The sequence below is a fragment of the Panthera tigris genome, chromosome C2, assembly GCF_018350195.1.
Source record: "Panthera tigris isolate Pti1 chromosome C2, P.tigris_Pti1_mat1.1, whole genome shotgun sequence".
NCBI lineage: Eukaryota > Metazoa > Chordata > Mammalia > Carnivora > Felidae > Panthera > Panthera tigris.
The window spans coordinates 150758713-150772838 of NC_056668.1; the positions used below are offsets into that span (position 1 = coordinate 150758713).

The 14126-nt window shown below is 50.5% G+C and overlaps 1 protein-coding gene across 3 annotated transcripts in view; it reads left to right on the forward strand.

Annotated features, from left to right (window-relative positions):
• The window catches only part of SCN10A (sodium voltage-gated channel alpha subunit 10), a 93512-nt gene that overhangs the window by 67835 nt on the left and 11551 nt on the right, over window positions 1-14126 (forward strand). For all 3 annotated transcript variants that reach the window (XM_007081019.2, XM_042956682.1, XM_042956683.1), the window contains 7 exons: window positions 816-939; window positions 1984-2138; window positions 5215-5388; window positions 9364-9486; window positions 11037-11321; window positions 12064-12117; window positions 12983-13120. In XM_007081019.2, the coding sequence (XP_007081081.2) occupies window positions 816-939; window positions 1984-2138; window positions 5215-5388; window positions 9364-9486; window positions 11037-11321; window positions 12064-12117; window positions 12983-13120 (1053 nt within the window). The remainder of the gene's footprint in view (window positions 1-815; window positions 940-1983; window positions 2139-5214; window positions 5389-9363; window positions 9487-11036; window positions 11322-12063; window positions 12118-12982; window positions 13121-14126) is intronic.

Genomic DNA, 14126 nt, shown 5'->3' on the forward strand with positions numbered 1-14126 from the left:
TCATGCCCAAAGTTGCCAAGCCCTTCAGCTTGAGGAATGTCAAGCCACTGGCTGTGTGCCCCTGGGCAAGGCTGAGCACGGCAGGGAAAGCTAAGAGGGTGGGCTGAGATGGGGTTGGGGGGTCCTGGGTGAACATAAGCCACTTGGTTCCTTGCCGGGTGAGGGCTGCTGCCTTCCACGTGTGGACATCCTGCTTCCTCCAGAGCATTCTAAGAATCCCCCTGGCTAGTTTTCTCTACTCAGTGTTTTCACTACACAGCTGCTGGGTATCGGTTTTGGTTTCGGTTTTGGTGTTTTTGTCCATGACCCTGGCCAGGCAGAGAAGGGCCTGACAGTGACAGATGGGGACCCGCCCCACCATTTGGGTCCATTAGCCAAGCTATCGGGTTTACTAATATGAGAGCAGCTTCCACTCCTAATTGAATTCATCTGGAGACATTATAAGGCAGGAGCTGCCGGGAGGGCAGCAGGGCCCCTGCAGGATCGCTCCATGATTAAATATTCAAGCCCAGTGAATGCCGAGAGTCTGTATGGGTGTAATCACCATGTCTCGGGCCCTCGCCAGCACTCCATCAGCGGCCTGGAGGTTTAAAGCCTCACAGAGCTGACCTCTGGGGCTCCACAGACAGCACCCCTGTTCTGGGCCTCAGCCGGCAAGGCACCAAACACACAAGGGCCACTGTGGTGGGTCCAGCCCTGAGGGGCTCTCCCTGCATCTGGGAGCCCCGGGCCGGGCAGACCTGCAACGACCATGTGCAGACTCACCGGGCCCCTCAGAGAGCTGAGTTCACTGCCCCCAGGCTTCTGCCCTGCAGGGGGTGGACGACACGAGCTCCTCAGAGGGCAGCACAGTGGACTGCCTGGATCCGGAGGAGATCCTGAAGAAGATCCCCGAGCTGGCGGATGACCTCGAAGAGCCGGATGACTGCTTCACGGAAGGTAAAGCGGCCGCTGCCCGCTTCCTCGCGTTGCCATTAATTCGGGCCAGAATCCAGCGCAGCACACTCTCATCCGGGCACCTGCGTGCCCAACGCCCCGGCCCGGGGTCCGCAGGAGACAGACAGACAGGACCCCTCGCTGCCTCATCCCCAAGTTTCAGGGGCCAGCGCCAGACACGAACGCCACAGCTCACAGCAGCCCAGCGGTGCCACGTCAGATATGGCCACTGACGCCAGGCCTCCCTCCTCACCTTTGAAACACCTCACCGAGTTATAAACCAGCGCTCTCGAGGTGGAAAGGGAAAAAGGCAAACACTCTTGTTTGGGGACATAAACGACCCAGAGGAGGGCCATGCCACATCTGTGTCCCTCTACCTTTCGTGTGACTCTTAAAGGGAGAAAAAAATGTCTACAGCTGTAGCACCCTGAACACGCCCCGTGTTGTCCGGAAGGCAGAAAATGCATCTTACTCTCCTTTTCCCTCAGTGTTGAGAACAGGGAAGGCACACTGTGTTCTCGATAGATACACGTGCAGTAAGTGAACATATATGCATAGCTCATACTGTGAGAGTAATTGTGGCTTCAATAATAAAAACTCTGTAAATTCAGAAACGACAACACTTGGTTGAGTTTCCAGTTCCACAGGACGCTGGGCTGGACTGGACCCCGGCCCATGTGCTGGCCCCTCGGGTGAGCACAGGCTCAGGGCATAGCCCCTCAGCACCAGGCCCGGGCCCCGTGGCTCATCAGCCTTCCAGAAGTGGGTGGGTGTAGGACAGGGGTCACCAGTATCCTCTCCAAGAAGGACAACAGTTGGGGAGGGGTTGAGAGTGGGTGAGGCCAATGGCGGGGAAGAACCCCCAAAGGGCAGGATCGAGAGGCCGCCCGAGAGGGCCGCCGCATCTCTCTTATTCCAGAGAAGAATTCCTTCCTAAGGGGTGGCAGACGGGTTCCCCTGCAGAGCGGTGTCTCAGCGGGGCTAGAGCAAAAATGCTCCTCCCGCCCCAGGTGGACACCATTCGTCATCAGTCACCTCTCCCCACAGGCTGCATTCGCCACTGTCCCTGCTGCAAAGTGGACGCCAGCAAGTTTCCATGGGCCGTGGGCTGGCAGGTACGCAAGGCCTGCTATCGCATCGTGGAGCACAGCTGGTTCGAGAGCTTCATCATCTTCATGATCCTGCTGAGCAGCGGGTCTCTGGTAAGGGGAGGCAGGGTCCCTGCCCCCGAGCCCTCCAGATGGCGTCTCCCACAATCCCAAGGTCCTGGAGCCGCAGTAGTGAGCTCCCCCGGTTCCTAGCCTGGAAGCCCCCAAGCTTGGCTGGCGGGAGAGCTGCAGCCCAGCATGCGGCTCCTCTAGCAACAGGGCGGGGTGGGTACTCTCGGTGCCCACGTCACGGCCTGCTGAACCCGGCGGCTGGTATTTCAAGCAGCAAGGGCATGCGTCCCACTTTATAGACGGGGCAACTGACGCTCAAAGGGCTTGAGGCACTTCTCCCGGGTCCCCCAGCTTGTCAGTAGCAAAACCTACCTTTGCCCTCATTGGACCCCCAAGCCCCTGGCTTTCTACCCCCCGAGCCTCCCAAACACTGGCCTTCTCTGAAGGCCCGGGACCAAGACGGCCATCCTTCTTCATCTTGCAAGTTGAAGCCCCTTGCAAATACTATTACCTGTTCAAAGCTCACAGCAAATGATCACATCGGCCCTTGTCAAGATGTAATTGCCTGGGGAGCTGGTCTGAAGGCGGATTCCGAATCGGAGCTCGGGTGAGGCCTGAGAATTTGCATTTCCAGCAAGTTCCAGGAGATGCTGATGCTGCACACCGCACTTTGAATAACAAGGCCTGACAGGCACAGAGCTTCTGAGGAATTCCTAAGTCAGGGATTTTGAGTTAGGCCTCTGAAGCCCCTTGCTGAAAGCCCAGCTTTGAGGGACGAGGAAGGATGCTTCTGACAGTGCCTTGGTCTCACGCTCCCTGCACAACCTCAGCTAATCTTCCTGATGGACCAACGTAGATGTAGACACAGGAAGGGACTCATCGTCCCCAGGTGTCTGCGCCTTATAGATGAGGAAGTCACAGCCCAAAGACACAAAGGGGCCTAGCTAATTAGTTAAAGGTAGGACGAGAGGCCCTCTCTCTTGACTCACGGCTCCAAGCGTTTTCACTTGTTTTGCCCTTTGGGTGTCACTTACTCCCTAAAAAGAATCTACTGGATATCTGGGCACCTACTTAAATACCAGATTTCCCGGGAAGGGTGCCAAAACCGCTGAGTGTGTGTCCTCAGCCCTGGGGGGGGGGGGGTAGCAAAGGCAGGTGAGAAGACACGATGACTAGAAGACAGGTGACTAGGCAGGCAATGGCACCAGTCCCCCAGAACAGGACTGCTCTGCCACCGCGGGGGAGGGCGTGGCAGCATCGGAAGGTGCCACTGGTGGTGAGGGTCCACTGCTGTCGCCGGCTCTGCAGAGCATTGGGGCACAGGCCACGTTGCAGGGCCAGAGGGGGCTGAGCAGTGATTTCCCCTACCCTTCCCTCTTTCCTGTCCTCCCTGAAGAGGACAACGGTCACATTTGCCGTTGACAAGGTACTTTCCTTATTACCTCATTGGCTCCTGTCTTTCCCCATGGGCCTTCTCTCCTCATTTCTCTTCTCCACGCTCCTCTGCTCCTTCCCTTCTTTCTGTTCTCCTCCACTCACCCCAGCTGCTCCCCTCTCTCCCAGCAGGGAGCGCGGATCCTGCACCAGCTGCTGGGCCCTCACCTCCCCATCTCCTTCCCCCAACGGACTGAACAGGCTGGCACCAAATTTAGTCTTCCTTATGCTTTTACTTTGAGTACTTAAAAAAAAAAAAAAAAATAACACAAGTTTTCATCTGACAAAGTGCAAAAAAAAAAAAAACTTGGAAATTATGGCAAAATGTAAAGAAAAAATATCACCCATTTTCCTATCACTCAAAGAGAATCTCACTTTGAAAACATTTTGGTATACTTCCTTCCCATCTTTCTTATGCATATAATACATAAATATTACAAAACTGAAACCACATTTATGCATTCTGTAATTTCTCAGTAAATTCTCACAGTAAATATACTCCTACTATCTGATTTAGTGGCTACAGTGCATTCCATTACGGACGGTGCCACCGTTTATTTAAATAATCCCTGGGTTCACTTCTAATAAGCATTGAATAGTCTATGTAGCCTCCTTTGAAGACACTGGCTTCTTTCCTGTCTTAGGTCCGGTCAGAAGCAGAACCAGAAGCAGGGCTTCTTGTACAAGCAGTTTGTGGAGGGCACACTCCGGGATGGACCCCAGGAGGGAGGCAGGACGGGGAGAGGAGCTGCAAGGCTCCCATGAGGTCCAGCCTCTGTCTGATCCCACGGGAGCGACGGAGCATTAAGGGTGTCACGGAGCTGTCCCACCTTGATGCAAAGGGGACAGTCACTGGCTGCGGCTGTCTGCAGATGTCCCAGGCATTTCTGCAGGTGCAGGCAGTTCCCCTCAGGCCAAGGAGGTCCTCAGGAAAGGGGGCATCCACCAGCCGTGGGTAGCCGACCTCACAGCAGCTGGGGGACGGGTGCACTGGCCCCTTGGACCAATAACGTCTAGTGTCCTTCGGCTAAATTCTTGAAGGCAGCATTGCTGGGTCTCTTTGATTCCCTTTGCCAAATTGGCCTCCCAAAAGGCGGAACCAGATTTCAGCCCCCAGGCAGGTATGAGAGGAGCCACTTCCCCACAGCCACGGCAACACTGGCCTCACCCTCGTCCTTTTTTTATCTTCACCAGTCTGATAAGAGAAAAAACGACATCTCTTCCTTTGAAAATCCTTAATTACCAGTGAGATAGAACATTCTTTTTCAGAGGTTCATCGGCGATTCTTACTTTCATTTTTGTGAACTGCCTGTGAACATCCTTTGATGCTTTTATTTTTAAACCGAGTCGCTGTTAGGTTCCCTTTGGTTCACTTCCAAGCCCCAATTTGAGAAGGTTTCCTTTCTCCTTTGCTCTCAGCATCCCTGCAAAGACTAAGCCAGGCTGTGTGCCCCGTCGGTTCTAGGGGCTCCTGGTTTATCTGTCACAGTGCCTCCTCCCCTTATGGCACCAAACCCCCCGCACCCACGCCAAGCAGAGAAAACAAAACAATATGGGCAAGCCGGTTCCCAAAGCCCTCCTAGGGGCTGAGGGCAGGGCTGGCTGGGTCCTTCCCTGTCACTGGGCTCCAGTGCCGTGGGTCCAGGAAGCCTGCCATTCTGCCCCCTTTCATTCTTCCTTCCAGGCCTTTGAAGACTATTACCTTGACCAGAAGCCCACGGTGAAGGCCTTGCTGGAATATACTGACAGGGTGTTCACATTTATCTTTGTGTTCGAAATGCTGCTCAAGTGGGTGGCCTACGGCTTCAAGAAGTACTTCACCAACGCCTGGTGCTGGCTGGACTTCCTCATCGTGAACGTGAGTGGCTCATTGGCACATGTGGGGACCGGGGCCCCGACTTGTGACGACGGATGGCTGCAGCTAACGCAAAGAAAGCTTGAGGCCTCGCTTCACGGGCCACTCCAAAGAAAAGTCTCGAGCACTTAGCAAGGCATCTGAGAATAACCCTGCACACCTGTGAATGGTTAGATCAGGCAGTAGATGATTCTGGCACAGTGGTGGTGCTCAGGTGAGTCGTCAGTTCCTAGGTCTCCATCCAGAAAGACCACTTGCTGCCCTCTGTCTTCTATGTCTAAAGCAAGAGGACACATGTGGCTCTCAAGGGTCTTATGCCCTTGCATCCCTTGACAGGACTTTTGGACCTAGGGGAGCCGAGGACTGCACAGCACAGGGAATCTTCCCACCTGCTGACTCAGTGGTCCTCAGCCCTGGCTATACTTTAGAATCGCCCGGGGAACTCTTAAAAATACAATGAACAAATGCCACTACTCCCAGAGATTCCGATCTCTCTGGTCCTGGGTGGAGTCCAGGCATCGGTGTCTTATCAAAGCTCCTGGACGTGTCCAATGTGTGCACAGCCAGACCGAGAATCACCGTGCTTGTCCCACTGGCTTCTCCCCATTGGCGCTAAAAGAGACAAAGGGTCCCTTTGGAGAGGCGCTGAGCAGGAAGCTCATGTGTTCAGATTCATACTAACCTTTGGCCACCAATCCCTGCATCAGAGGGGTTACCAAGTGCCTCCCATCTGATAGACTTATGTCTCCTCACAGCTGTGAAGAGACCGTCTTCAGTGAAATCCCCTAAGAGCCTTCTTAGCCCCCAAGAGCCAGGAGTGGTCTGTCCCTCGTCCTACCCACCACAGTCCTCCAACTCTGTCCAGGCCCTTGCCCTCTCGGCTTTGCAGGATGGCTGCCTGAGTTGCCTGCTCACTGCAGCACAGCTACGGGTCCCCGCAGGCGGGGGGAGGCACGTGCTGTGTATGTCTCTGCCTCCCACACTCCAGCAGCCACCAGCACCAAGGGCTGCACATCAGAGGTGTCAGGAACTGTGTCTGTATTTGGTGCTTGCCTCCTGAAGCTGGATGGGGTCCAGTACAGAACATTCCGTCCAGCCTCCTGTGCTGGCAGGTCCCCCACAGCAGGTCTGTGCACTCAATTCTCATCTTTTCCTGATACCAACGTACTGGAAGCAGCAAGACACAGCACTGCAGGGGTTAGCTAGGAGGCCTGAAATCCGAGTCATGGGTGATAGCTTTGTGCATATAAAATTATTACTCGTAAGTGAAGGAAAAGTGTTTTATTCTGGCTTCCCACCGCTGTTAGGGGCACAGTCGCTCTGACCTACACTAGTTTAAGCCCCCACCACCTTCAATGGTCACCCACTCATTCCATCCATCCTCTTCCTAATTCTTCCTTATGACCATCCATCCTTCCTTCCATACATCCCTCCTTCCGTCTATCCAGCCATTTGCTCTTCCTTTTTCCATTCTTCCAAACACCCATTCGCCTTTATTTCTTCCATTTGTCTTCTCTGTCAGTCCTCTCCCTCTTTCCATCTATTCTCATACTTCTTTCTTTCTTCTCTTCTGCCCATGCATTCATCCTAACCTTTCTTTCATTTATCAACTGGCCCTTAATCCTTCTATCTTTCTACCTTTTGATTCACTTTTCTATCTGACTGTTCAACCATCTAGCCATTCTCCAATCTCTTTCGTTGATTTATTCTATCCAACTCTCTCTTCCCATTCATCCATCAATTTACCTAGCCATCCACTCTTCTCCCTTTCATCTATCTCATCCACCCACTATTCTATACTTCCATATTTTATCCTTTCTTCTTTCTTCCATCCTTCCCTTCAACTATCTATTCTATCCATCTTTGATCCTTTTTTTTTTAATTTTTTTTTAATGTTTATTTATTTTTGAGACAGAGAGAGACAGAGCATGAACGGGGGAGGGTCAGAGAGAGAGGGAGACACAGAATCCAAAGCAGGCTCCAGGCTCTGAGCCGTCAGCACAGAGCCCGACGCGGGGCTCGAACTCACGGACTGTGAGATCATGACCTGAGCCAAAGTCGGACGCTCAACCGACTGAGCCACCCAGGCGCCCCCAATCTTTGATCCTTTAATTCATTCGTCATATCCAAACATCCTTCCATCTTCCATCCATCTTCCTTCTTTCTCTCCTTCCTCTCCTCCATCCCAACATGTTTCTATCTCTTCTTCAATTTATCAAATGTTTATTTATGACTACTGAATATAGTATTGTCTTATGAAGTGCTCTGGGAGAGACAGAGGCCAAGAAATAAGAACTCCCTATCTCCAGGAGTTTAGGCTATAATCTTCCAGCAGATAAGACACACAGAGAGAAATAAACCTATTATGGGGCAGGGGGGAGAGGTGAGGAGGTGAGCACTGCTGGAAATAATTAGTGTCTTTGGGACAGAGAGACATGAGCCTGTGGGGGTGGGGTAGTTGGGAAGGCTTCATGTAGGAAGTGACATTAGACGTAGGGCTTAAAATGAACAGGAGCATTGAGGTGCAAAGAGGACTGGGGGGGTGCAATCTTAATTAAAGGGTGACTGAGCAAAGGCACAGACACAGGCACATTTAAGGAACAATCTTATTTGGGTAGAATATATAGGTGAAACATGACTGAAAAAGGAGTCTGCAGCTATGGAGTCTGGAACCTAACCCGAGGGTGATAAAGTACCAGTAAATGTTGGGAGTAAGAGACACACACGATTATAATAAAATTTGCAGTGGAGAATGGATGGAATGGACACAATCCTAGAGACCAGTTGGGAGGCTAGTGGCCTGAGCAGTGGGAGTGGTGGTGGGCTTGGATAGAGTGACCCCAGATCTTGAATCTCCAACTATAGATTTTGCACGTGAGGCAGCCCTCCCAGGGGGCTGAGAAAAAAAACTGAATAGGGCCCAGCATGAAACTCCCTACCCTTTGTCAGCCAGACAGCTGGGTGCCATCTGCTGGTGTTTGGAGCCTTGCATGGAAGAAGAAAGGGGGTTCTTTCCATTCCAGCTTTCTGTGCTGGTGGAATAAGCTACTTATTTCGAGAATAGACATTGCTTGAGGCTCTATGTAATTCATATGTAAACCCCTTCCTTTCTGAAGGTCTGGTGTACATCCCCACCTAGCTTCCAGGATAAGCCAAGCCTGAATTCAGCCCACCAATCATAGTGCAGTTGGGGTCTTCCAAGATTGGGTCACAGTCTCTGGCAAGCTCAAGCCTATGCATATGGTACCACCCTGGCAACTTCAAAGTTTCTACAAGGTGTGACCATTTGTCCACATCAATTTGTGTCCTTTGTAGCCCTTGGTCAACACTTAAAAAAAAGTGAAAAGCTGGCAGACCAATAGGGAGTCACAACCCAGTCATTATATCTCAGCCCTCTGTCAAACCTGGATTTCATGGACCATGCCACACTCTTACTCGGACTCTAATTTTACACAGGGTGAAGGTATGACCTGGACTGGCAAGGCACTGACCCAAGGCCACAAAAAGAATCAGGGGATGAGAGGGAATTAGACCCCACCCAGAGCAGGACTCTTTCCACTCTACTTTTCTGAGAAAATACAGCCGGGGCTCACTTTGTATTCTTCAAAACAGACTTTCAGCATAGCCCCCATGAAGGGATGTCATCTCTCCAAGTCTCTGAAAGTTGAGTTTCAAGGCTATTGGAGCCTGGCTGGTGCCTCAAGGGAAAGGGAAGGTAATATACAGGGAGCTTGACCACCTACACACCATAGGGTCATGGTGTGCAAGACTGTTTTTCTTTCTCAGAAGTTCAGAGAAGTGATGAATGAAATCTTTAATAAAGGGGAAGAGATTGAATTCTCTCTAGACCTTTCACTGGAGTTCGGAATAAGATGGAAGTCAGGATGATGACTTGGACAGAGACAGGGATTTCCTGTCTCCTTTTACCAGGACCTTCTGGAACCTAGAGTAATACTTTTGCTCTCTGCCTGCACTCAGATCTCCCTGACAAGTCTTATAGCGAAGATCCTGCAGTATTCTGATGTGGCATCCATCAAAGCCCTTCGAACCCTCCGTGCCCTGCGGCCCCTGCGGGCTCTGTCTCGATTTGAAGGCATGCGGGTAAGATCTACCTCCAAAGTGCTCTGGTCTGCAGCGTTTAGTACCCCCTTGTCCCCACCATGCCCTCCATGCCCCTGACCCAACTCTGGGCCCACCCCCACAGGTGGACTCTGGGTCCTCACCTCCTGCCGGGACTTTGGTGGCACTGCCATGTCCTAATGCTCTGGTTCTCCTTCACATCCCTTTATGAGCTCTCTTTCCTTCCCACCTCAAATATCACATCGAGCAGCACTCAGACTGACCCCTTCCTGCTCTTAGTGAAGTGATCCTGCCTCAACATCGTTTGCCTCCCATCTCTCCATCCTGCCTCTTGTCCTTATTGCCAAAATTTTGGAGCACTCCAAACTCTTCATCTTTCCAAGGCAAATGAGCCTTCCCTCTGACACTCCATTTAAATGTGGTGGCACCATCAGTTCAGCACCATGGCCACCACCCACCAGAAAGCATCCTGTCCCACCCAGTGCAGCCATGGGGTCCTATGGATTCTTCCCTTTCATCCATTCCTTTCTTCACCTATTGCTGTCACCTCCACCTTGCCCTGTCTTCCTCACAATGGAATACTCATAAGCCAGACCCTTGAATTACGGGGAGGTACAAGGGACCTTAATTTGTCCTCCTCCTCTTCCTCATAATTACAAAAGTCTCCAGGTACTGAAAGTGAGGTTTTGCTTTCTTCCAACACTGACTCAAAGAAGACATTCTGTCTTCAAAAACAAAAGTAGACTTTATTTTTTTAAAATCATTTCTTCTACATTTTTTAGCATGGAATCTTCTGTTTAAAAAAAAAGTAGACTTTAAAAATTCATTTGCACCTTCAGAAACACTAGCTTATGATTGAAATAGTTTGAAATTTATTTTATTTTATTTTATTTTATTCTATTCTATTCTATTTTATGTTTATGTATTTTTGAGAGAGAGAGTGAGCACAAGTGGGGGAGGGGCAGAGAGAGAGGGAGACACAGAATCCAAAGAAGGCTCCAAGCTCTGAGCTGTCAGCACAGAGCCCGACGTGGGGCTCAAACCCATGAACCAGGAGATCATGGCCTGAGCTGAAGTCGGACGCTTTACCGACTGAGCCACCCAGGTGTCCCTGAAGTTTATGTTACCTCAAGGTTGCTGCTTTACAAATAAGCAAGTTCGTGAATATGGTTTTCAGTGATTCTTGACCGAAGCACACCTTAAACTGTATTTGTTAAAGCTCCTTTAAAATTGCATTTAAGAATAAAGCAAGGTCCTAGAAGTCTGTATGTGCAAGTACAACACACACACTCACACCCTTATATGAACATGCGTGTACTTGTAAGTTCACCTGTCTTCTCAGTCCTGGAGAAAGATCCTAAAACCTGCTTGGAATGAAGTTTAGGGAGAAGATCTAAGTCCATCTTCAGCTACCAAGAGTCTCTCAGTCTTCTGAGTCTGAATTATTGCCCTAATTAACCCACTTCTCTTTCTGCTCCCAAAAGCCACTGGTCTTGAAGCAGGCTGAGTGAGTGTAGACAGAAGTAGGATCCAGCAAGAAGGGTTCCATATCCTTTTACATTTCCCCCCAGGTGGTGGTAGATGCCCTGGTGGGCGCCATCCCCTCCATCATGAACGTCCTCCTCGTCTGCCTCATCTTCTGGCTCATCTTCAGCATCATGGGCGTGAACTTCTTTGCTGGGAAGTTTGGGCGGTGCGTCAACAAAACCAATGAAAACCTTTCTCTTGTGCCTTTATCTATCGTGAATAACATGTCTGACTGTAAAGATCAGAACCACACTGGCAGCTTCTTCTGGGTCAACATGAAGGTCAACTTCGATAATGTTGCAATGGGTTACCTCGCCCTTCTGCAGGTGGTGAGTCCTGAGATCAACCATGTTTCTTCCTTTGGCTGCTTGATAATGTGGAAGGTCTGGGGTCTTCCACAAAATGCTATGTAGAGACTTTGCAAGGGGTAGCACTCAGTGTGAGCTGAAGTCACTCCCCATTCCTATGGACTAGCACGAGGCCAAAGAGCCTCACCAATTGATTCAATGTCACAGTGGTGCACAGTGGTGCAATTAGACAAGTGTGGGATGGTAGAATAGAATGGAGGGATGAACCTTCAATGGGATTGTATCAGGTGATGACTTAGAATTCACTACTTATACAAAATAGACATGATACAGCCCCCTGTTCAGTCTTCTACTGCATATCCTCTCCTAGATGGTAATACTCCAGTCTATTGTAAGGATAGAAAGTGCTGGTGGTGATGACAGGCAAACACATTTACACTTCCATTCACTCATGCATTCATACCTTGCCTACATCTTGTTCACTCAGTCCTCCATTCAGTCAGGGGTTGATGCAATTGCTTATATATTTGTCACGCAGTTACCCACACCTTCATGCATCCCACTATTTGTTCATGCATTTGTTCAACAAATAATCCCTGGGTAGCTGTGGTGTGCCGGGCACTGTGCTTAGCCCTGGCACACATGGAGGATTGGTTCCAGGGGTCCCATGCTTTATGAGAAAAACAGACAAATCAGTGAATCAAAACAGAGTTCAGTGTAGACGATAGGCAGACACTGAGTGGCCTCTGCTCCTTGTTTCCAGGCAACCTTTAAAGGCTGGATGGACATCATGTATGCAGCTGTTGATTCCCGAGATGTGAGTCTCAGCCTGCTATGACGACTGCCTGCCCCTCCGTGCATCCCACTCACATCAGTCTATTTGAAATGGACTGAGGGTGGCCTTGGTACCAGAAGAGGCAGTCCCCCAACAGCCTGGCCCTGTCCCTCCCTGGAGCAGTGTCCAGCTGGCCCTCTACTGAGTGTTTAAGCCAACCGCACCTGTTCCCCTACCAGGCACACTACCCAGGCTTTCGAAGCTTTTCTGCTCACCATTGAGGAAAGTATCAGATAACCACTCCAGAACTGTGTACGAGGGCACTCTTGGGCAGAGGCAGGAACAGCGTGGTGGCTAGGACAAGGGTACTGCCACATCAGCCAGGTGGAGGAGATGGGTGCTGCTGAGGCAAGACCCTTTGCTGCTGTGGCAGACAGTGCCGATGCCCTGCCCCAGATCCCCTCAGCCTGCCTCTTGAGTCCACCAACGTGCTACATTTCTGATTCTCATCTGAGACTTGACTTTCTTCAGTGCCTTACGGCTCGCTCGGCAACCCCTCCCCCAAGGGCGGGGTTTGAATGTCCAAAGGGGCTGCCTCACAGATAAGTTTTGGGAGTCTGTAGAGAAGTGTTCCAGCTTCCCTGTGTCTTAGAGGTACAATTCTGAGGTGTGTTCCACACAGTTTATTGGAGAACCCCAACAGGATAAAGTGCCTGTTGTCCCCCAGTGCTGGCCTGCTTAACAACACCCCCTTCATCAACTTTTCTCCTGCTTAACCTCCCCCTCCCTCATTCCTGCTTCCTGGGATCACCTCCCAAATAAACCACCCACATCCGTGTCCTTGTCTCAGGGATGAGCACAAACATACACCCACTTGCTCTCCATGCCTCACTTTGTCTGTTCACAGGTGAACTTGCAGCCCAAGTGGGAGGACAATGTGTACATGTACTTGTACTTCGTCATCTTCATCATTTTCGGTGGCTTCTTCACACTCAATCTCTTCGTTGGGGTCATAATTGACAACTTCAATCAACAGAAAAAAAAGATAAGTGGGGCTCAGGTGTTTTTGCGGTGGTGGTGAATCTTCCACTCCTTGTCCCCTGGCCTCATGACCAAAATCAACACTACTCGCAGCCCTCATGCCTGACCGGGAGCCCAATTTTGACCTTTAATACCAACTCCCACCTTTGCACCCTGAGCACAGCCCTCACCCCTGCTGATGTCCTGGGGCTGCTGCTAGAAGAGTTACATTTCTCTGTGTCAGCAACGACCCTGTTCCTGCCTGAGTCCCCACCCTGTCTCCCAGAATGCCAAGGTCTTCCCAGCTAAAACTAGGTGCATTGGATATGTCCCAGGTGACCGTAGGGAAATATCAACAGGGAAAGAAATGGCCCCAGCACTTGCGGCCTCTGTCTGGGGCTATGACCCCCCAGAGCACTGAATCCAGGAGGCCTCAGGAAGGGCCAGAGCTCCAATGTTGGCAGAATCCCAACCTCCTTGGGAAGGGTAGGAAGACCCTCACCTCCATGGATGCTGACTCTGATGAATAGGAATCCAATCCCAGATAACCTTTCATGTTTCCATTACAATATGAGGGCATTAAAGGTATAAAATGCTTTCTTGTTACCCTCCATTAATCCTTTCATTTAATCCCCTCCATTCCTTTGAGGTGTATAGAGCAGAACTTTAGACTTATGTAAGCCAAGATCCAGAGAAAAAAAGGGTCATGGATAAATCACATAGCACAGCATTGAGAGCCCAGAATTGGTTGTGACATGACACAAACCTAGGCTTGCATTCCCTGCTCAACTATCACTATATGGCTGACCCTGGCAATATTAAAAACTTCTCTGAGCCTCAGGTTCTTCATCCATCCAATGGAGTTAATATTACCTACACAAGGATTCTGGTAAGAGGTAAATAAAACTCTGTACAAGAAGCACCTAGTTTAGGGCTGAGCTACTGTATTATTATTGTAATTTAGAATAAATGTCTAATGGTGCAGGCATCCCACCTGCAGAAAATCCTCAACCAGAGTTCTGGGGATAAGA